Here is a 24,307-nt window from a genome sequence, read left to right on the forward strand (position 1 = left end):
CACTACTGAAACTATCTAAAGATGTGGAAATGGTATTCAGATGTCCTTTTGAAAAGTGAGCAGAATGCAGTCCTTGGCAGGTGCAGAATGGGAGTGCCCCCAGTGCCATTCCCTGTCGCTGTGAGCCTGTCACATGAGTCAAGGCAGGTGGAAGGGCAATGGCTTGATGCCTTCCCAGAAAGGCCCCTGAAGAGAAAGCAGGTGTGTCCTCACACTTCCAGGATGAGTGCGCTGCAGCTGGGCCATGGTGCATTTACTCTGACACATCCTTTGGGGCACACTAGAACCTGGGGCATATCAGCTGGGTAAAAGTGAGTGCAGTGTGTCCACAGCAAGTCTCCCCTTCCCTATTATATGTCTGTTGTAATTGGGACATTAAAAATTAAAAAATCTGACCAAGCATGGCCACTGTCCTGCTCTTTGTCCAGCACTACACGGTAAATTGATCCATCTCTATCTCTGTCTCTCAGTGGTATCCCAACCTGCGGACAACTGCTGCCTGTGTCACCTTCCTCAGCTGCATGGCCACACAAGGGTTGGGAGGAATGGGGGGTTCTTAAATCCTTCTACATGGATTCTGGAGTCTGGATTCTGAGTTGTGCCACTATCAACCTCACTGACTCATTCTCAGATGGAGCTGATATAAGGCACTCCATTTCCAGAAAACATCAAGACATGCACATTCTTGTTCTATCTATCAAGGTCATCCTTGCTCCTAGGGCCAGAATAGCGGGGGAGGCGAGTTCAGCAGGGTTAGTGACAAAGGGCCTTATCTGGCCTCCATCCTACCCTTCCCTCTACTATGGAAGCTGAAATAAACAATCGCCTTTTCCTGCTGCTGAATCACACCTCCCTCTTGGGGCTGTCAATGGTAATAGCATCTTGACGCCCATGGCCTTGGCACTTTCTGGATGTTCTTCCAGGGACGACCGCAGAGGACAGATTGTGTGGTCTGTGGAGACCACGGATTGGAGTCGGTCAATGCTTCCCTGTCTGCCAGACTGACCTCACTCAGGCCACCTTGGAATGACCTTGTGCTGCAACAGTAATGGCTGCGTCGTTAACGGTGCATTATCCAGTAGGCCCGCTAGGGGGAGCAGTGGACCCGCAGGCCTCAGACCCGCAGAGGGAGCTTCTGGATGAGTCCTACCCTCCCCTTCCGTCGTCCCTGAAACTTCAACCATAAACAAAAATAAATCGCGAGTGAGTTAAATATGAAAACCTAAATATGAAACGTCAAACATTTAAAACTGTTCAAAAAATCTGCAGAGACTATTTTTATGAATTTGCCCTGAATTCACACACAAGACACAAAAGTACAAATCATACAGTGATTTGATTACATCGTCCAATAAAAAGGCAATAAAAACAAAAAGACAACACATAGACATGGAGAAAACAAATTGGTATGCAAAATGCATAATGAAGTCGTACGAAATAAAAATACGGAAAAATAGGTAAAAGATACGAAAAGGTGTTTCATAGAAAAGTAGTGTGGCCCTGAAGCATGTAAAACGTTGCTTTGTTTCATTTATCACAGAGAAATGCCAAGTAAAATCACAATGAATTATTATTTTATATCCAGGAGATGGTCCCCAAAGCTAGTTTCTGACACCATGGGAAGTGCTTGTTGGCCTCTGAGGAAGTTCCCTCACTGCTGAGAGGAGAGCAGTTTGACAGGTGGAGTGAATTGGGGGTTGGGGGTGGGGGAGGGAAGGCCAAACCTCTCATACCCAGCAATCTGAGAACAGGGCTCCCACCAGGCAGTAGGGCATCGTGCACTCTGGATCTAGTGCAGTGGCCAAGGCCAGCATTCAAAAAATGGAAAAGAATAGACTTGAACATATCAAGAGCCCTTGCAGATTATTAGAGCAAGTATTATTCCACAGAACTCTTAAGTGTATACTGAGTTAGAACAAGAAAAATCTTTTTTCCCCTGCTGATTCTAGTAAAAGGCTAAAAGCCTCTTCGCTGGAGGAACTGTTGCTGTGTATCAGGAAGCACAGCCAAGATTAGCCTTAACAGTGCTTGGAAGAGCGAGTGTTTCTAAGTAAACAAGAGGCCCACAAACAGAACAGATTATGGGATATGTTGGCGATAGGATAGCACACAGTGGGAGGTGGATGCAGCCTAAGTGCCCCTAGCAGTGGGGACAGCATCAGACTTAAAGCTGAGCGAGAAAAGCTGGAGCACAGGATCCCTACTGTGACACCTTAGATGCAAAATACAATGTTTTATTCTTCAGGTGTGTGGTCTTTATTCATTTTGGTTTCTTTTAAGTAGCATTAGTTAAATAAAATTCTCTTTAAAAAAAAATCTCATCTTCTGGGAGCTTTATTAGTTGTTCACACCTCCTGCAGGAGGTTTCAGGGAGCACATAAGTGTCCCCCACCCAAGAAGACAGGCAGGAGCTCCCTGCTGAAGCAGGCATAAGGGCCACATTTCACAGCCCAACTTTGTTCTCGATGTCCCTGTTGCTTACACAGAATGGCTGTCCCTCTGACTACGTTTTCCTCTTCTCAAGCCATTTCTTTTAGGTAACATTGATTTTAGACATACATTATAATTTGGCATCTTTATAACCACTACCTGATTGCTGCCAAAAGTCTAGTTTCCATATATCACCATATAACTGACCTGTTTTACCCATTTTACCCACCTCACAGCCCCTTCCCCCTCTAGTAATCACCCACTTAGTCTCTATATCTACAGCTTTGTTTTGTTTTGTTTATCCATATATATATTTCACATAAGTGAAATCATAAGGTATTTATGTCTGTCTTATTTCATTTAACATAACACCTTCAGGACCTATCTATCCTGTTACAAATGGCAAGATTTTCTTCTTTTTATGGCTGAGAAGTATTCCGTCCTGCATCTCTGATACACACACACACCTGCTTACTTTTTATGTTATCTCCATATCTTCGCTTTCATTCATCCATCGATGAATACTTAGATTGTTTCCATAGCTTGGCTAGTGTAAAGTGTTGCAATGAACATAGGGGTGCATGTATCTTTTCATATTAATTTTTTCATATTCTCAGAAGTGGGAAACCTGGATCACATTGTTCTGAGCATTCGTCAGGTGGTGGGAATGGTGTCTGGGCTTCATGAGGTCTGGTGTGGGGCAGGATCCACTCCTGAAGCTGTTTGGGCTGCAAGATCAGCAATATCACCCCAAACTATTTATAGATTCAATACAGTCCATATAAAAATTTCAATGCCGTTTCTCACAGAAATGGAAAAGTTCCCCAAATTAATGTGGAACCAAAAAAGATCCCCAACAGCCAAAGTAATTAATCCTGAAAAACAAGAATAAAGCCAGGAGTTTCACATTTTCTGATTTCTTATCACAAAGTTGTAGTCATCCAAACAGTGTGGTACTGGCGCAAAACTAGACATATGGGCCCATAGAACAAAACAGTGAATCCAGAAATAAATTCTTACATTTATGGCTAACTAATATTTGACAAGGGTGCCAGGAGTACTCAAATGGGGAAGAATAATGTCTGCAGTGCCGGGAAGGCACAGAGCAGTTTCTCTATGATGCGAGCAGACAGGTAAAGGAGAGTCCTGGAGCCCTTGGTGGATTTTCAGGCTTTTATTGAGCTTTTACATGTAGTGCAGCAACCAGGTACATGCCAGGCAGGGGTGCGGGGTGTCGGGGGGGGGGGTGGACAGGAGGCCAGTAGTCCTCTCAGCCCCCAGTGAATCTTCACTCTTTACTGGGCTCTCTGGTGTTTCCTCATGGCTTCTGCTTCTCTGCTGGTTTTCTTCCTGCTACTCTCCTGTTCTCCTCCTGGTAGTTCCACCACGCTCCCCTGCACTCCCCCTACTCCCTGTGCTCACTCCACTGCTTGGCTGAGTGCGCAGGCGCGGTGGGAGGGCGGAAAAGCCTGGACTTTTTTTTACCTACCTACAATGTCTTCAAGAAATGGTGAGGGGAAACTCACCATTTAATTAATAATCACAAGGAGAAGCATGGATCCCTGTTTCACATAACTCACAAAAATTAACTTGATGTGCATTAGAGACTTAACTATAAGACAGGAATCTTAAAACTCTTAAAAGAAAACACAGGGAACCAAGTTATCTGGGACCAAGTCTATAACTAAGTCTTCTCACTTACATGATCAAACTGGGTAAAGCTATTAAAATGTGGAGAAGTAGAAAGTTACATGCTCCCAGCACTAATTCTGCATTGGTTAATATTACAGTTAAAACTACAGGCCACAGTAAATACCACAGACTGGGTGACCTAAACAACAGGAATGTCTTTCTCGAACTCTGGGAGCTGGAAGTCCAAGATCAAAGTGCCTGCAGGGTTACTTTCTCCAGAGGCCGCGTGCCTTGTCCTTCAGACAGTCCTCCTCTTGCCTTGTCTTCACACGAGGCTTCCTCTGTGCAGGAAGCTCCCAGGTGTATCCTCCTGTTCATGTAAGGACACCAGCCAGATTATATCAGAGCCCAAACTTAACCATTGTTTAAATTTCCATCCCCAAACAGAGTCATAATTGGGGTTAAAATTAAAACGTGAATTTTGGAGGAACACAATTCAGTTTATGGCAACAGATCTTTGAGATAGACTTAGAAGCTACTATAAAAGCACATGGGATAAAAGGTTTGCCTTTTAAATGTTTGATCATTTAATCTTATTTAACTAACTCTTACTCATTTAACAAACAGCACTTACTGTAAGTTAGGCCCTGTTTCTAGGAATGTATTAGCTCATAGGATGAGCACCTATTTAAAGTCAGTTTTCATGTTTTTTTCATCATGTCATTATGAAGTTCATATATTGACTGAATAGTTCACTATAAAGGACAAGGAAGTTCCCAGTAATAACACTTAATTACATCTGACCAGTAACTTGTATCCCTGCGACTCTATGATTGTCTCAGGAAACTGCATTTCTCAGAATGTTTGCTTTAGAAAATTGTATCCACTCACCCCAAGTGATAAACTATGTTTGTCTCAGGAAATTGGATTTGCTCACCAACAGTTTTAGAGTCAGCCTACTCTCACCTCACTGTTCTTGCTATAATTCCCTCCTCTGAATACAAATTGGATAAATACTTTTGCTTGTAGGGAAAAATACTTCTGGACTTTGCTCCACTTGCCCCCTCTAAGTAAGAGGAAACTGGCATTCATAGCAGGTTCTTTTTAGAAGCACAACATTTTGCTTCATTCTCTGCCATGCATCGAAACACATGCTGACTCACATGTAAATGCATCTGTGAGCCTCAGACAAGTTGTTTGAGGACTGAGCCTTTCTCTGTGCATCTTCCATCATGGTCCTCAGACCCCCATATTCCGGGTTCTTCCCGCCCCTTCCTGTCACCTCTGTCTCCTCCCTTGTGGCATCACCTGCCCACCACAGCCATACCAAATGTCTGCATATTTGCCCATGTAATGCTCAACCTTTGTCCCAGCCTCCTGTGCTAGCCGACTCAGGCTTATTTCTGCCTAAAACCAGCCCCGTATGGCTTTTTAAAAAGTTTATTCATTAAATTTTCTTTTCTTACATTGTTGTAGTCCCCATAGTTCTCCGGCTACCACGAACCATCTCCATGTTCTCTCCCTGTTTTGACGCCCTCTCTCCCCCTCCTTTGCTGCAGACCTCAGATCTATGGGCAACTTGCTAGTTTTGACTTTTTATTCACCTTTTCTTTGGTTTCCCTATATTTCACATATAAGTGAGACCATCCAATATTTATCTTTTTCTTTCTGACTTATTTTGGATAGCATAATCCCTTCCACACATGGCTTTTCTTTTTCCTTTTCCTTTTTGTTGATCCCCACCTGATTTCTCTTTGCCTTGACTTGTAGTCACCCAGGGAACGTTGACTGGTACAAATTGGCATGAGGCACACCCAGGACCCCATCCTTGTCGTGTCTCGATTCTTAATTTCCATATATCTCTACTCTAAAACTAATCCACCTGAGAATGCTTATGAGAGGAAAATCATAAAGAGTGGAAAAGTAAATTCAAAGCAAAAAAAAAAAATGTACATTAAGAAGATCTTGCTAATTTCTTTTAAATGGGGAGATAATCACCAAAGTGCTCCTATACCTAGATTTCATTGATTCAATTTTAAAAAATTATATATACACTTTTTACTTTAAAATAACAATTTATAATCTCTTTACTATGTAAACATTCTTGAGATAAAATGAATTTAGGGTCTCTATTTAAGTGTCCAGCGAGATACATAGATTTGAAAAGATACCAGGCCAAATTTTGAAGATGGATCCCTATTGAAATGCAATGCTCAGGCAGCAGATGGTTTAACTCTCACAAATGCCCACACCTGTGAGACGAGGCATTTGGGCAGTGCCTTGTTGAAGTTCTAGATTTTATTATGTTACCAAGATCACTGCCTGGTGTGTATAGCTGATAATTGTGACACCAGGTTTTGAGAAAAGAAAGGGGTTTATTGCAAATTGATTGACAAGGAGGTCGGAAAAATACTCAAACCTGCCTGCTGGTTAAGAAAGAGAATGAAGTTCTATAGGTTTGAGGGGCCAGGATTGAGAACAAAAGCCTTACAATTTTTGGCCAAGCAGTGAGCTAAGGGCAAAGAAATGTGAACTTTGACTGAAGTTCATTGGCTAGTTATGTTACAGGGCACCCCCAATGTGAAAGGGTTGGCCTGAGTATGGGTTCTCACCCACATGCTTAAAAGGGACTTATAAGGAGACTCAACTGCAGGCACACACAAAAAGTTTAATAAAGGGTTTATTTACAAAAAGGGGAAATGAAGAGAGGAATAACTCAGTAGAAAAAGAGAGGTAAAGTGGTGAATGTGTCCTATCAGTTCAGCTGAGCTGGGACCCCACGAGCATGCTGAAAGCTGGTGAAACACCAGCCACCAAGGCCCCGTCTCTGGTTATACACCAAGCCTGGCGCTTAACCCCACCCTCAGTTCCCAGCAACCCCCCTTCGGTGGTGATTGGCATTATGGGATTTGTAGTCTTTGGTGCCTTGGCTCTCTTTGGTCTGGGGTGGGGTAGAGCCCATAAAACCTGAGTTTGTGGAGTTCATTCAGGATATCCTCCCCCTGCTCCCAAGTTACAGGGCAGTTCATACATGCAGAAGCATGAAGGAGCTCTTCTTCAGATAACCATAGTTCTGAATTGCTACTGATGGGCCCCTTACCCCTGGGTAGTCCCACCCCTCTGTATTTGTATCTTCAGCCAGCCTGGGGCTCAGCTTAATCTGTGCATGCTCAGGTTGTGTCATTTGTAGAGAAGGTCCAGGTTCAGGTGAACCTGTGAAATCAAACCCCAAGGGGAAGTTAGATAAGTTTTTTTTTCCTTTTTCTTTTGTGCTCTAGGGTCTGAGAGCAACTTAACCATTTGTTTTTACCTCAGTTAAATTATACTAAGAAGAAAAGCTACCTTGTGGATGGCCATAGTCCTAGAAGCTCTATGAGTCCTTTCAGTAACAATTTGCGGCAGGCAGTGCTGCTGACCCTGAGATGTAAAGAAGAACCAGGGCTCTGCTTTCTTCCCAATTCACCATTCAGTTAATCCTGACCAGTCCCTCGCCTCCCAGTCATGGGGGCACATGCGTCCCACTCACCAACGAGCACAAACCCACCATTGTTAAGAGCTGAATAGTGTCCCTGACATTCATATGCTAAAGCACTAACCCCCAGTAACTCACAATGTGATTGTATTTGGAGATGTGGCCTTTGAATGGATGATTCAGTTAAAATAGGGCTGTTGTCATTGGTCCAATAGGATGAATGTCCCCATAAGAGGAAACTGGGACACACAGAGTGATGCCAGATATGTGCCATGTGAGGACACAGAGAGAAGGCGATGTCTGCAGGCTGAGGAAAAGGACCTCGGGAGAAACCAACCTTGCCAGCACCTTGATCTTGTGCTGCCAGCCTCCAGAACAGGAGGCTAGGAGATAAACAGCAGATGGGAGAGAAACATCTGTTGTTTAAGCTACTCAGGCTGTGATACTTTGTGATCAGCCCAAATTCACTAAGACAGGCACCCACAGTTTGTCTAAGAAGCACACCGAGGCCACAAAAGGTAAATGATTTCTCTCAGAGGCAGAATGTAATCAAGAAAAAATATATAAAATAGAAATAAAGAAAATGAAAAGAAAGCCCTCTTATCCTACACTGGGTTGATTTTTTTTTTTTTATTTATCTCATCAGCAAAGCAGTTCAGGGGAAGACTGCAGTGAACAGACAGGTGCCACCAGCTTGTTCCCTAACTCGGCCATCATAGGGGAGATGCGGATATGGCCCAAGAGTATGAAGAAATAATGTGTACTGCAGGACGGTCCAGCCATGGACACATGCAGACAGGCTGGGCATCTTGCGCCATTGTTCTTAGGGAAGCACAACTGGGAAGCCAGGCCAAGACTGGGAATAGCAAAAACTAAAGAAATATTGAATCTTCCAGCAGACAAGTACAATGTCCTGACCAGCTTCCAGGAGATGCTAGATGGAGCCTGTGGGCCAGCTCCCACATGGCTCCCTTGTTGTGGCCAAGCACACAATGCTCCCACTTTAAGAATATCCCAAGTGTGAACATGTGGACTTACTTCTAAGTACACTCACTGTAAAAGACAGATTGTTACACACTGACCTCATTGGTTTAGGAGGAGGTAGCATGACTTGTCTCCACACTGGATATGCTAATAAGTGCAGCTGAGAGACTACCTGCGTTTTTCCAGCAGCTTGTTTACCCCATCAAATAAGTTGTTTTATTTAACGTGCCTTTGCCAACAATAGGACATGCATATTCACCATGAGCCATGGCCACAAGTGCCAGCTGGTTTGCTCTTTGCTTTCAGTAATGAGCAGGTCGTGGCAGCAGTATGCTTGTTTTTAAAATAAATATTTTTAAATAAACTTTTTGTTTAAAACTTTCAAATCTATAGGAAAGTCACAAAAATATTTACAAAAATATTACAGAATTTTCGTATATCCTTCACACTATTTCCCTATTATTAACATCTGATAATACTGTAGCACACTTGTCATAACTAATTAATCAATATCAATGCATCAAAAATTACTCAACAGTTTATTTGGATTTTCTTCATTTTTCCTTCATACTCTTTCTGTTCCAGGGTCTCCTCCAGGATGCCAGTTGTATTTAGTTCTCATGTCTCAGCCTCTTCCAGATGAAAGTTTCTGAGACTTTCTCTGTTTTGATGCTCTTGACAGAATCTAGGAGAACTAGTCAGGAGTTTTATAGACTGTCTCTCAGTTTGGATTGGCCTGATTATTTTCTTGGTGTTGGATTGGGGTTACAGGTTTTTCAAAGGAAGACCACAGGGTGCCATTCTTACCACATCATATCAAGGGCATGTGTGCTAGATATGAAGAAGTGTCCAAATATCTTTGATCAGCTAAGATAGTAATTGCCAGGTTTATCCATTTTTTAAATTTTTTTAAAAGATTTATTTATTTATTTGTACAAGCACTGGGTACAGTCAAAAGCGCGGGAGGGTGAAAGAATTCACCAGAGCCAGAGCGGGGAGCAGAACAGGCAGACCGATGAGGTACACTGCTGAGGGGAGCAGAGGATGGCAGGAGAGGTCTGCGCGCCATGTGGGACCCTCGCCTGGAGGCCGGGGATTGAACCGGTGCTGCAGAGGCTGTGGGCAGCTTCGCAACCCAGCGCTCAACCACTGTGCCACTGGGGAGGCCCCATAGGTTTATCCATTTTAAATCTACTTGATCTTTCCACACTGTATCGAGAAGCAAGTGACAAAGCACAGCCCACACCTTTTGGGGGCTGTAATGCAATACTATTTTATTTTTTTGTTGTTCACTTGGTTTCAGCCTTGACTATTGGGGGCTCTTGCAATTGTCTCCTGCATACCTCTGCCATAACCTCATCGTTGTGTGTGTCTGTGTGTGTCTGTCTGTGTGTGTTTAAACACTTTCTTACTTTCTGGTGTTCCAGGATTATCATGTCTATTCTTACCCCAGTCCTAGAAGTGGCCATTTCTCCTTTTATTGGAGAATTGTATGAGAAATGGAGATCTGGGGGGCTGGGTATTGCTACTAGGCTGACATTACTTCTAGATGCTCTCAGTTGATAGAGCAATGAAATATATGTGTGTATACTGACTTACACACACATCTGTAGCTTTTTGTATTTATCTATCAGTATATGCATTAAGTTAAATATGAGTTCATACTGATGTCTTACCCCAACACATTACCATGTTTCACTTCAGCCTTTCACTTTGTGTTTATCTACAATCTCCAAGTCCAGCGATGGGAACTTGGCTCCCACCATCCACCAGCTACCATTCTTTTACTGATTTGTCCAATCCCAATATACATGTATAGTGGATTCTAAATGGTTCCCAAGTTACCATGGGAACACACCTTGCATGAGTATTGTTCTCTCCAGTTTGTTAAAGTGTGTTTCATGACGCAGATGTGGTCTATTTTTGTGAATGCTCTGCTGCTGCTGGGTGGAGTGTTCTGTTCTATAAATGTCAATTAAACCAAGTCAATTGATTGTGCTGCTCAAACCATTTATATCCTTTCTGGTTTTCCTGTTTGATCTATCAGTAACTGACAAAGGAGTGTTGAAGTCCCCAACTGTTAACAGCTTGTTTATTTCTGCTTTTAGTTTTATCAGTTTTTGCCTCATATATTCTGATGTTCAAGTGCTCCCTCCTGTGCCTTCGGACATTTCTGTTCTTCACGTCCCTTATCCACATGACATCAACACTCAATACAGCCTGGCTATTAATGCTTTAAGCACAGTTATCTTTTTTTTTAAATTTTATTTTATGTATTTTTTACATCATTTTTCATTTTTGCACAATGTATGCATTTTCATCTTGGTTATAGTCCCCGTACAATTCCCACCCCCCTTGTTTTGATCCCACTCGCTCCTCGTGCCCCCGTCCCCCCAGTGTGTCTCTGGTTTATAGTTGCTTATTGGTTTTGATTTTTTCTTTATTATAATCAGTCTTTTTCCTGGTCCCTTATTTAGGTTTTCTAAGTGATAAAGGACTGATGATAAAGGATTGATCACAAAAAGCTACAAAGAGCTGAAGAGATGCAACAAAAACAAAGTAAATAATCCAATCAAAAATGGGCAGAAGAGCTAAAAAGGAACGTCCCCAAAGTGGAAATGCAAATGGCCAACAGGCATATGAAAAAATGTTTAGCATCACTTGTAATCAGGGAAAAGCACAGTTATCTTTTAAATCAATAAGAAAAATAAAATTATTTTACCTTCATTTACTTCTTTCCGTATTCTGTGCCTTCCTTTATATGGATCCTGTGGGTGTGCTATATCAATTTACTTCTGTGTAAAGAACTTATGGTAACATTTCTTTCATGTTTTCTCACAAGAAGGTAACCCTAATTCTCTCCTAGTGATATTGTTCTCCATCACCACTGGCTTTCTTTAAATTTTCCTCTGTCTTTCGTTTCTGTAATGTGCATATGATATGTCTAGGTGTGTGTGTGTGTGTGTGTGTGTGTGTGTGTGTGTGTGTTTTGTGTTTACCCTACTCCTGGTTGGTATTATCTGAATTTCTCACATTTGTGTTTTGGTTTCTATCATTATATCATTAATTTTGGAAAGTTCAGTACCTTTTATGACCCATTTTCTTTCTACTTCTGGTATCCCAATTACCTAAATACTCCATCTTTTGCAATGTTGCACTGTTCTTGGATGTTCTATTCTGTGTCTTCTCCCAGTTAATTTTCTCTTCATATTTCAAATTGGGATATTTCAGTTACTTATCTTCAAATTCAATAATGTTTTTTGCTTTGATTTTTATTGTGACAAAATATACATTACATAGCTTACCATTTTAGCCATTTTTAATATACAATTGAGTGGCATCAAGTACATTCACAATATTGTCAAGTCATTACACTATACATTTCCAGAACTTTTTCATCATTCCAAATGGAAACTCTACCCATTAAATAATAAGTCACCATACTGCCTTTCCCTGCCTCCCTACCCCGTAGCCCCGCCCCCAGCTTCTGGTAACCCTATTATGCTCTCTGTCTCTATGAAGTTGCCTCTTATAAATGAAAATATATATTTGTCCTTTTGTGTCTGCCTTATTTCACTCGTCACAATATTTTCAAAGTTCAACCATGTTGGAGCGTGTGCCAGAAATCATACCTTTTTGAGGTTGAGGAATATTCCATTGTATGTTTTTCCCACACTGATGACCATTTGGGTCGTTTCTATCTTCTTGACTATTGCGGAGAATGCTACCATGAGCAGTGGTGTATATATATGTTTAAGCCCCTGCTTTCTCTTCCTGTGGGTATATATCTAGGGGTATAGGTTAAATGGTAGGTTATATGGGAATTTTTTGTTTTATTTTTTTAGATACCACCAAACTGTTTTCCACAGTAGCTACACCTGTTTACATTCCAAAAATGTGTAAGGGTTCCAATTTCCCCACATCCTTGATACACACCTGTTATTTCCCTTCTATTGTACATAATAGGCACCTTAATGAATGTGAACTGGTATCTTGTGGTTTATTTGTATTGCCTAAATGATTAGTGATGTTAGGAATCTTTTCAAGAGTTTTTGGTCATTTGAATATCTTCTTTAGAGAAACATTTACATCATTTTCCACCTTTAAATATTTAATTGTTTATCTTTTTCGTTGTTGAATTGTAATAGTTCTTTATATATTCTGAATTTGAATCCTTTATCAGACATGATTAAACAATTTCTCCCACCTGTAGATTGTCTTTTCACTTTCTTGACAGTTTTCTTTGATGCACAAAAGTTTTCGATTTTAAGTCCCAGTGACAGACTTTCCTATTGTTTCCTATGCTTTTGTAACATAGCTATGAAGCCAAGGCCAAATTCCACCTATTAAAACCTTTTCCTTGGATTTTCTTCAAAGATATTTACACTTTTGGCTTTTACATTTAGTTTTGATCCATTTAAATTAATGTTTTTATATGGTGTAAAGTAAGGATCCAACTTCCTATTTTTGCATATGAATATCTAATTTTCCTAACATCATCAGTTGATGAGATGGCCCTTTTCCATTGAATGGTCTTCAAATCATTATCCAAAAATGCCAGCTATGTGAGGGTGTATTTCTTGGCTCCCTATCACATTCCATTGCTCTATATGTCTGTCCTTATGCTAGTAAGGAATTTGATCACTGTAACCTTTTAGCAATTTTTTTTTTTTAAATCGGGGATTCTGAGTTCTCTAGCCTTGGTCTTTTTCAGGATTGTGTAGGCTATTCAGGATCCCTTGAGGTTTCATATGAATTTTTAGGATGATTTTCTCTGCAAAAAAAGTTATTAGGATTTTCATAGAGACAGCATTGTCTCTGGAGTAATATTGTCATATTAACAGTATTAAGCCTTCCAACCCATGAATATGGGTTGTCTTTCTACTTATGTATATCTAATTCTTTTACAGCAATGTTTTCTAGTTTTCAGTGTATAATTCTTTTGCCTCATTGACTAAATTTACTGCTAAGTGTTTTTATGCTATTGTAAATGGAATTGTTTTATTGGCTTCCTTTAAAAATTGCTCATTGTTAGCACACAAAAAATACAACTGATTCATGTGATGTCTTTTGTCCTACAACTTTTAACTGAATTAATTTACTAGCTATAACAGTTTTCTTGTGGTTATTTAGATTTTTCTACATCTGTGAATATAAATGATTTTACTTCATCTTTTCCAACTTATATGTGTTTACTTCTTCTTGCCTAGTTTCTCTGGTTAAAACTTCCAATACTATGTTAAAAACAAGTAAAAGTGGACATCCTTGTCTTACTCCTGGCCTGAAAGGAAGTGTTCACTCTTTCAACATTGAGGATGATGTTACCTATGAGTTGTTAATAAATTCTCCTTATTATATTGAGTAAGATTCCTTCTATTTTGAACTATGTTGAATTCTTTTACCATGAAAGGATGTTGGATTTTGTCACACTGTTTTTATGTTAATTGAGATAATCATGTGTTTTTCCCCCTTTATCTTATTAATGTGATGTATTACAGTTTGATTTTGTATGTTGCTTTTCAAGAATAAGACTCATTTGGTTTTGGTGTATGATCCTTTTAATAAGTTATCTATTTGTTGACATATAAACATTCCCTTATAATCCTTTAATTTTTGTAAAATTGGTAGTAATGTCCCCGCTTTTGCTCTGACTTTAGTGCTTAAGTCTTCTCTCTTGTAGTCTCAATTAGCTAAATATTTGTCACTTTAGTTCAACTTTTTAAGGATGCAACTTTGGTTTTGTTGACCTTTTCTACATTTCATTTCTATCCACTCTAAGCTTTAATATTCCTATTCTTCTACTAGTTTTGGGTTAGTCTTTTCTCTGTGTTAAGGTAAAGTTGCTATTTATTTGAGGTCTTTCTTCTTTTTAAAGTATGCATTATAGATATAATTTCTCTCTTAACACTCTGTCCCTGCATCCCACACACTTTTGTATGTTGAATTTCATTTTCATTTGTCTCAAGGTATTTTCTACTAAAGATTCCTGATTCTTTACTCAACCATGTTAAGTCAGCGGACGAAACACCTGAAGGAATTTTTCTTCTGTTACAGTGTTCTTGATTTCTAGCATTTTCTTTTGATTTCTTAGAATTCTGTTAGTTTATATTGCTACTTGTTCTTGCCTGTTATCTACTTATTCATTGGAGCTTTGAACATATTAATCGTCCTTACTTTATAATCTTTATCTGAGAATTCCAACAACTAAGAACGTGATTTTGACAATAGTTCTGTTCTTTGTTTCTTCTTTACTTTAGCAGACCTTATAATTTTTTGTTGAAAGTCAGAGAAGTTGTATAGGGTAATAGGTAATGAAGCAAATAGGTTTTTAATGCAAGGCTGCATGTTAATCTAAGAGTTGGGCTGTTTTAATATTTGTCATAGCTGTAGGCACCAGAAGTTTCAAATCACTTTATTTGGCTTTATATTTTCCTCCTTCCTTTGTTCTTTTTTGGTTTTCTTTAGAGTCTTTGTATTGTAACTCTTTTAGTTGTAATTCACTGCTGTTATGATTGGAAGCTTATGAGTGTGGTGATAGGGTGTGTGGGGAGGGGGAAGAGGGGAGGGACCTTCCTTTATTTTCCAAATCTCTAATTAGTTCTCAGTCTTTTGTGGGCCTGTGCCTCTTGAGCGGGATGATCCTTTAGAAGTCTGTTCAGGCATCATTTCCCAGTCTGATTTCTTAAAGCCCTTTCCTGATATTTTCTCTCTCTCTCTCTCTCTCTCTCTCTCTCTCTCTCTCTCTCTCTGTGTGTGTGTGTGTGTGTGTGTGTGTGTGTGTGCATCGCTCTCTTCTTTTTCTTATGTGAGACAGGAAGCCTAGAGAGCTCTGGAGCGGGGTGAGCTCCATTCCTTTAGATCTGGAAAGGTTTCAGAACAGCCTCTGCCTAAATTCCTCCCTTGTGAGGTAGGCCTGTTAGGGAGAAGAATCTGGATGATTTCACAATGGCTACTCTTCTTTGCCAGACCCATGAGGGCATCCTTCTTTATTCTCACCCTGTAAACATAGTGTGGTTCTTGGAGAAACAGCCTGTGAAAATGTAGACCCCTCCATTTACTTCCTAGCCCCCAGCTTCTCACCTAGTCTGCAGTAATTTGCCAAGCTGTTCTTTAACTGCTCCTACCAGCTCTGATGTTCCTGTCTCTGCAAGTTTCGTGCAAGTTTTTTGTTCTGTAATCTAAGTTCTCTGATAGGTCCAGAAAAATCATTTCCTTTCAGTTGTGTAGCTTTCTCTTCTGTGAGGATGGAAATGACAGCTTCCAAAGTCTTAACATAAGAGCAAAAATCACCTTTCTCCTCCCAAAGGTATATGCGTGTTTGGTATGTATGTGTCAGCATGGAGCCCACATCATTAGCATCAGGGCTGGGAGGCTAGATGCCTTGCTTATATACCTCTTCATTGTTGAGGCCAGTTTCACTTTTATAGTTTGAAGAGGACTTTAATAGAGAATGTTTAGGAGAAAATTGCTTCCTACAGGAGACTGCTGTACAGCTACACAAGGGAATGGAGAAGCTGACTGCCACTGGCACCTGCTAAACCCAAGGAAAAGACCTATGTTACGCTGTGCAGCAAAAAGTGATCACTAGTGTTCACTAGTGTTTATGCGTGGGCATAGACAGTCTGAGATCACACACCATGGCTGTGGAAGAGGAGGCTCTGCACTCAGCATTGTTTGACTTGGCTGTACCTACTGGGAATTAATTTTGTAATCAAAGCAACAGAAGAGTAAAGAAGGAGAAAAGGGAATCACTCTTCATTGTTTTTCCTCTGTACTCTTTGAGTTTTGTACCCTGTGTATTTATTCCCATTCCATAAAAATTTTAAATTAAAAGAAAAGTTAAAACACACCCTGACTTATCTCGCAGGCTCCCCCACAGCCAGGGTTGGCCTCCACCCCTTCTCTGCACCCATGCTTCCCTCCTGCACTCTCCCTACCTCCTGGCCCACTCCCAGCCACACTGCTGAAGGGCACAGGCCTCCTGCACCATTAGATCTGCTGGCAGGCTGCCAGTTCCCAGGTTGGAAGGGACAGTGCACAGGTCCCCATTCAACACCGTGTGTGCCCAGGTGAGTCACTCAGTCTTTGTGAGTGGGTGACAACTGGGCCTACTTCTCAGCATGTTGCTTTATCTGGAAAAAAAACCTCCAACAACCTCGAAAGCCATGTACGAAGAAGAGGTTAGAAACAACCAGAGTTCTGAAAAGGTCTCAACCAGGCCTCCTCCATGTCCAGTGTCAGGTGAGGTGCTTGTCCCAGAAGTTGGTCTGCAGTTCCCCTTCCCCTCAGGGGGATACCTTGAGGCCCTTGGAACTAGCAGACCCCTTTCTGGGGAAAATAGACTGAAGGATAGGTGCAGAGAGAAGGGTTGCGGGAGTCTCAGACCCACTGAATGCAAGGAAAATCACACTGTTCACCTCCATTTTTCTAGCAAAAGGCACCTAGCAGGCTACCCCTGCTACGTCCAAAAGGGCTATGATACACTGAGCAAGAAAAAGTGATTATGGTTCGTGTGTGTTTATGTGGACCCTCCCCATGAGAATCTGGGGTGCTAGGATTGCTTACAATGCTTCTAGGGGCTCCTCTCGATAACCACAGCACCAGTACCTATAAGCTAGGCCTGCGTGGTCCCCGGCTTCTGGACCCCCTTTGGTCTGTCCTCTTCACCACCTGGCCTGGCCGCAACACCTTGGTTCCTGCCCTTTGAAGGAACTGGGTTGTGTTTCTCGCCCATTATCTCGAGCTGCCATGTCTGTCACATCAAGGAAAAGCTCCATCAGAGAACCCTGCTACTCTCTGGACACCAAGTTGGCAATCAAAAAGAAATCAGAAAAACAGTAACCTTAGGGTATTTCATTCTTCTCATAAGTAGTTACTGAGAACTGACTCTGCTCAGCACAGCACAGGGTGACAGTCCCTGGTCGTTCAGCTGCTCGCAGGACAGCGTGTGCCCAGGGCGGGCATGTTTGCCCTGAAAGGAGGAGGCATGACCCACTGTAGGAGCTCAGCCAGGGCTGTGCTGGGGGCTGGTGAAGAGGCGACCTTGGAACAGAGGTGGAGGTCACCCCACCAATCCCACACAGTAGCTTTGCAAGCCACGCCCGGGCTCTGTGCCTCAGTGTCCACATCTCAGAAGTAGTCTAGCAACATATACTGTTGCTCCAGGTTGAGGCTGGGGTGAAGGGAGCTCGTCACCACATAACCTGCTACCAGCAAGGTCTGCAGACGCAGCCATGAGCATGGGTGGGGTCCCAGGAAGAAAGTGCAAGTGTGGCCTCCCAGGAAGCCTGGCCCTGACTTGCCTCAGTGCCCCAGGTCAGGGTGGCCTGATTGAGGGCCTTGGCATGGACTTTTGAGCCTATAGTGTGCTGCTGTCTCCTGTATACAGTAGGCCACAGAGAGCATTTTCCAGCCTAAAATGAAGCCCAAGCCAGCGGGAGGGGCACCCTCTGTGGCCAGCAGTCTGATGGCTTCCCTCTGCCTGGACCTCCTCTCCCTCACCTGGCCCACCTCCATTCTCTGCTGGTCTCTCCTGTAGAAACTATCCATGGCGTACCCTCCCTTCCACTTCACTGAGACCTACTGGCTGGGGAAAGACCCAACTCAGAGATGGTGACAGGCATCTGCTGTCCCAAAGCCAACTGGCCCTTCCCAGCAACGTGGGCCACCTCCTCCTCCAAGCTCCTGGACGTGTGGCATTGCGCACGTGCTGTGGCCTTCTGGCCAGGGTAGGGACGGCCCCATTCAGGGGTGAGTGTTCCTGAGGGGAAAGGTGGGGCTGCTGACAGAAGGGGAGGTGAAGAACTGGAAGGTTGTGAGGCGAATCAGCTCTTCCCAAAGAGCGATCTGCATCCCATGAATTCACCGACACCTCCCAACCAGGCGGCAGAGTCTGGCCCGAGCAGAGTTGCTGACATGGGGCTGATGCTGCTGCTTTCCCCACCGAGAAGCCCTTCAGGCCCCAGCACGCTGCAGCTGCTCCTCCTGGGGCACACCTGAGCCCAGCTGAGTCTCCACCCCACACATCTCCCACACTGAGCCTCCCACCTTGAGCCCTGCATTTTCCAGGCATGTAGGCGTTACTCTCGACCCTGCACAGGATTGCTCTGCTTCCGCTTCACAATCATACATTTCCTTCCCTTCAGCTTCCAGCTCAGGCTCTGCTCTCTGGCATGTTGTGCGGGCAGCAACCAGTTGTCCTGTCACAGTCAACTCCCCGCATTAGACCGAGGGGAAATTAGTGAGGCGTCCTGAAGTCGGGTTGCCCAGCACGTGTCTGGCTGAGTTGCGGGTTCAGGCATGGACATCCCCATATAAAAACACCTGCCCCCCACCCCCAAACACAGTCCTCACATCAGGACAAAGGATGGAGACGTGGGTCTCAGGTTCTCCTCAATGAAGCCACAAAGACAGCTCCTAATGACAGCTCCTAACGTGGGCTCTGCCTGACTGGCCTGGTCCTCCTTCCTGCTGGCTACAGAGAAGGGCTTTGGGTCAAGAAACTGCAGCAGCTCCCTCAGAGGGGCCCCTCCTGTTGGCTATTGAAAGTGAGACCCAGGATACCTGGCAGGGGACTCCAGGGGCCCAGTGGGAAGCAGGGGCCGAGGGGAGCTAGGAGTCCAGCTGTGCCCTGCGGGCTGCCTGCCCCAAGACCCTCGCGCTGAGCCACAGGGGCTGGTCCCCCGCAGCAGCCTGGGCCTGGATGTCTAGCCTGGTGGGCTCCATCCTGAGCTGGCTCAGGTTCAAGACACAGCTTGGGCACTTCTGGTCTTGCGGGGTGTGGAATGGACTGGCCGGGGAGGACAGGCCACAGACTGCAGCCACGCCTGGGGAGCTGTTAAGTTGTTTCTGCTGCAGAAAGTCCATGTCCCTGGCCTGACGCTGTCCACAGAGCCCACTGCCTGTGTCCTGCCTGGGGGGCTGTGCAGCGGGGTGCTGGCCATCTGTGTGAAACTGCAGGGCTGCCATCTGGGCCACACAGCTTGTCAGAGTGGGTTCTGCATCCAGGGTGCTTCCCCCAAGACCTGGCCTCCAGGGACCTTGGAAATATCCTAGGTTCCCAGGTGACCAGAGCTCTTGGGAGCTGGGCCAGGGAGAGGGGTTTGGGGCCTCCTTTTTGCCAGAAGTATCTGTTGTTTCAGAAACTGCAGACCCCACAGAGAATGAGCCTTTAGGGTGGCCTTGTGCCCCTTCTTCCCTAGATGCATGCATACACGCCAGTGAGGGGTCCCTGGGTGGGGGGTTGGTCCCCGGCTTGGCCCCCACTAGGACCTTGCTCTCTCCAGCAACTGAGTGTCCCCACAGCTCCTTCCTGCTGGCTGCTGTGCCCGAGGTGATCCTACCTGCATCGGAGGCCTGGGAGCCCCTGCTTTCTGGCTTCACTGGACCTGGGCCCAGCTTTCCAGAACCAGCTCCCAGCTTCTCTACTGGCCCCTTGGGTGGGCCCGCAGGCTCCATGGGGGTGGAAGCAGGCGAGGTGCGGAGCTCAGGGCCTCGGCGGAGCCAGTTGATGATGCCCATGGTGATGGCAAGCTCCGTGTCACAGAGTTTCAGCAGGCACTCCTTGCCCTTCCAGGAGCTCTGCAAGAAGCCCTGGCTAAGCAGGTCTGGGCCTGGAGCTGGGGCCAAGTTCTCCTCTGCCCCCACGTGGAAGCTGCACATGGAGAGCTGGGCCCCCAGGGCCGGCCCTGATAGGCTCTCAGACACACACAAGTCGTCGTCCAGGCTTGGCTCGGCAGGGCCCTGGCTGGGATCATAGAAGAGGTCATAGAGGGCGTCCCCACTGTAGCTGTCCCGGGGGAAGGCAGCTGCAGCTGTGCCTGGACTGGTGGCCTCCTTCTTGTCTTCCTCGAGGCCCGGGGAGAAGGAGTCGTAATACCCCTCGTCACTGGTGGACACAGATTCTGGCTGCTCACTCTTGGGGGTGCCCGTGTCAATGGAGCTAGCTTTGGAGCTGTTGTGGGGGTCTCTGCAGGAGCAGAGGGGGAGCTCAGCCAGCCCAGCCGCATCCAGCCTGGGTGGGCCTGTGTCTATCCCCTGAGGACCCCCCAGCCACGGGCCCAGCAGGGCACGCTGCTGCTGCTTCACGGAGTGATTCACACTCTCCCAGAACTTGGCAAAGTCAGACATCTCGTTGTGCGCCGGCGAGGCCAGCTGCTCCGCGCTGCCCTGGAAGGGGCCCCTGAGGACCTTGTTCTCCGGGGCCTGGGAGGTGCCGGCTGGGCTCTCCGGGCCCTCATTCAGCTCCAGGGACGGCACCGAGCTCTCATCGGCAAAGATCTCCCCACAGCCTGTGAGTGAATCAAAGCTCTTCAGGGAGGCCACGTCCTCACACAGAACTCTACAGAGGTCGAAAGGGGAGTCGGGCAGGATCTCGCTGTCAGACAGGTCCTGGAACTGGACATCCTGCCCCAGTCCCTCACCCAAGGGGAAGAAGCTTGTTCCCTGCTGCCCTCCCGCCTCTGCTGGCCCCCTCGGGGAAGGCAGACTCTTCCCCGTTGTGGCCAGAGAGGCCAGGTTCTCAGTCTTACTTCTGCGAAGGTGGAACAGATTCCGAAAGCACTTCTTAGGTCGTTTCAGGGAAATCCTCTTCCTTGGGATGCTCTTGGCCACGGCTGGCACAAAGGGCATCTGGGGCACAAAGTGGCGGTAGTCAATCATGCGCTGGCTGCCGGAGGGCCCTGGGAAGCTGGCGCTGCCCACCAACTGCCCGACAGCCGTGGCCACCTTGCCGGCCCCGGACACGTTGTCATGAGTCTTGCTCTTCCGCACCAGCTTGAAGGCGGTCCCAGCCTCGGGGTCTGGCTGTACCCCCTTGTTGGGGCATCTGTCATATCCTTGGGTGCTGGGACTGATGTGGGGGGGCCTCTCACCATGGGACCACTGCTGCCCTCCCGATAAGACTGAGCGGGAGCCTGCGTCCTCCCTGGCAGAGGCGATGGTCTCTGAGTCTGGGGGCTTCTCCTGGGAAATCTGCAAGCTCGATTTGATGAAAGTCTTTCCTCTCTTCAACTCCATGCTGCCAGCGGCCCAACTGCTGAGGGAGAAGGCGGGAGACAATCAGTACCGGAGTGAAGGCCTCTGGTTTTAGAAGCTCTGCCCACCCCACTCACCTTGGCATTAAAGCTGAGCTGTGATGTCTAAACTTGGGGCCTCCACGGAGGCAGGTGACAGGGAGATGGGGACACCCCACACCTGCCATCACTGTTCCCACCTTTCTAGACAAAGGATGCCCGGAGACAAAAAGTCGCATGCCTAAAGACACGCAGCAGGAGCCCACACGAGAGAGGACCGGGATCTGGTGTGCTTCCATTGGTGACCTCCCTTGCACAGGCACCCTCTCGCAGGTTACCTGGCTGAGTCAGACTCCCATTCCCAGGCCAGGTGCTGTTCAAATAGCACCATGTCCTCGTAGGGAAGTATCATGGCTCTCTGTGTAGATAGAACAGAGGATTCAATAAAAATGTTGTCTTCTTCATCTAAGAAATGAAGCTGAAAGGGAAACCGAGTTGCTACTTCCTGAACTGGATGCAGTCAGACACACTGCTTGGAGAGAAAGGCATCACCCTCCAGGACTGCTGCACCTATTCAAGGAGGCAAGACTCGATCTACAAAGAAGACATAAGGCAGGGCACAGCCAAACATCTGTGGTGCCTGCAAAGTTTGAGGGCCAAGAAGAGAACATTATAATGGGGTAATAGAGAACATGAGGTTGCAAACAGACAGCGTGAATAAACAGCTGCTTGATGGGCTGGAGGGGGGCCAGGTGGCACCTCTGTGTACATCTAGGCTGACAAATATTGATGCTTTGGGTGTCACACAGGGAGCGTTCCAATACCCAGCCTGAGCTTAGTGGGCACAGGTGTTGGGATGGCTTATTGGTGTCTGCCTGGGATGGGCATGGGAAGGTGACAAGCTCATCAACACTTGATCATATTTCATGGCAAGGGTCTGCCTTTATGTTGAGATCAGTGAAAAGCTCTGGTGGTTTTCTGAGTGGAGGGTGCAAGCAGAGACATAATGAAGATGGTGGTCTAAGACCATTCATCTGACATCTGAGTGGAACACTGAATAATAAGGAAAGGCTCTAAGCAGAAAGAACTCTCAAGAGGCAGCTACAAGGAATTGACACAAGAGATTAGGTGTAGAGAGAGGCTGCAGCCATATGCATGAAAAAGAGGGTTAAAGTCATAGAGTCTTTCAAAGGAAAAAACACAGGATTTGGCATTTGATTAAGGAAAGAGATGCAGGCCAGAAGTCGTACACACCAGGAAAGAGAAGCAGGCGGGAAGACTCACCCAGGCGAGAGCAACAGTGAGAAGCAGGGAATGTCAAGGGAGTGGGAGGCCTCACATGTGAGGCCAAGGTGAGGGAAAGACCTGATTGGGGAGAGGAGCAAGAGTCTGGTTATAAACATGTTGCATTGGGGGGAAATTTGGAGACCCAGGACACACTGAACCTCCCCTGGTCCTCCCTGGCTCTGTCCTCACTGGCACCTGCTTACCTGTGCTGGTATTTCTGCCTCACCTTGGGAGTGAGTAAGCTGTAAATGAGTCCTGGCCAGGGAGAGGTTAGAGAGAGGGGTTTCCACTGGTTTCTCTGACTCCCTGTAAGGACTGCTCCACAGCACACTTGCAGTCATGCTCCCTTAGGCCACAACCTATGGGGGGAGCAGGTGTGAGAGCAAGGGGCTCTGCCAGTCTGCAGGTCTTTCTGACCCACTGCCAAGGAAGTTTGGCAGCTCCTTTGGAGAGCTGTTGACAGCTCCGCACTGACCAGAGTCAGCGCGAGTCTCTGAAATGCCTCGACAGGAGGATGCTGAGGTGGGCCAAGCAGTTACCTCAGAGCCCAGCTGGCAATGGAAACCAAACAGGATGGGAAGAGTGGCAAAGCTGGCACTGAAGGTGCTCACAGGGGCAAGCTGACCGGCCTCCACCTTACGGCCACCCTGGCAGAGCTCCCTTCTCTGCAGAAAGACACCTGTGACTTTTGGCTGAAGAAGGAGCAGGCGTGTTGCCAAGGAAGTGGTGTAATGCAGGCTTGGCTCTGACTGTAGCTTAGCACTGGGTGGCAGCACCAGGGACAGTGGACAGTACCTAAAGCTGCCTTTTTGCCTCTTGTCAGGTAGTATGTGTCCAAGACTTTACCATGCTGCATGTGCAGATTCCATTTCTATTTGCCTCAACCCTTGGTGACCTAGAGAGGCCCTCCCCCCATGTTGAGGGGTTTTGCTATACACAGCACAGTGGTTATAATCTGGGGAGGGCCTGGATTTGAAGCTTATTTACACCTACCTGACCAGGCGTGTGGCCCATAAACTTATAAGGAACATATTCTTTTCATTGACAAAGGAGAAATTAAGATCCAGAAAAGTTAGTGCACTGGCTCATTTCACACAGGTGCTAAGTGACAGAGCAAGGATTTGAACCCAAGATTCTGAAACTGCACTCTTAACAGTGATAGACATGCTGGGAAATAACAGCTCAAACTCCCTTTCATGGGAAATCTTAAAATACAATAAAAATGTGTTTTGTGAGGACTTTTTCAAAGCATAATGAAAATGAAGATAAGTTAGCTCACAAAAATTTAGAAAAGTTGTAACCGAAGGTCATATAATTTCTATGTCAAGAAATTTTGGCAATATTCATGATGAGGTTGCTTTTGCACCAATGCCTTTCTATGTTTTACCTTTCATTTCCATGCTCTTGGAGGTAACTTTAGTCAACTATGATGAAGATTGCACTGTGTACAGAAATTTGCAACTACAAGAATTAAGATAGTTTATTTGCT

At 45.4% G+C, this 24,307-nt stretch overlaps 1 protein-coding gene across 1 annotated transcript; it reads right to left on the minus strand.

Annotated features, from left to right (window-relative positions):
- Positions 1-19,034: 19,034 nt before the first annotated feature.
- AMER3 (APC membrane recruitment protein 3) lies at positions 19,035-21,535 on the minus strand. The gene is given in 2 exon segments (XM_037522079.1): positions 19,035-19,096; positions 19,099-21,535. Coding segments are annotated over 2 exon segments (2,499 nt in total).
- Between the last annotated feature and the right edge of the window lie 2,772 nt (positions 21,536-24,307).

The sequence above is a fragment of the Talpa occidentalis genome, unplaced genomic scaffold, assembly GCF_014898055.3.
Source record: "Talpa occidentalis isolate TD23 unplaced genomic scaffold, MPIMG_talOcc4v2.1 talOcc4.3, whole genome shotgun sequence".
Lineage (NCBI taxonomy): Eukaryota > Metazoa > Chordata > Mammalia > Eulipotyphla > Talpidae > Talpa > Talpa occidentalis.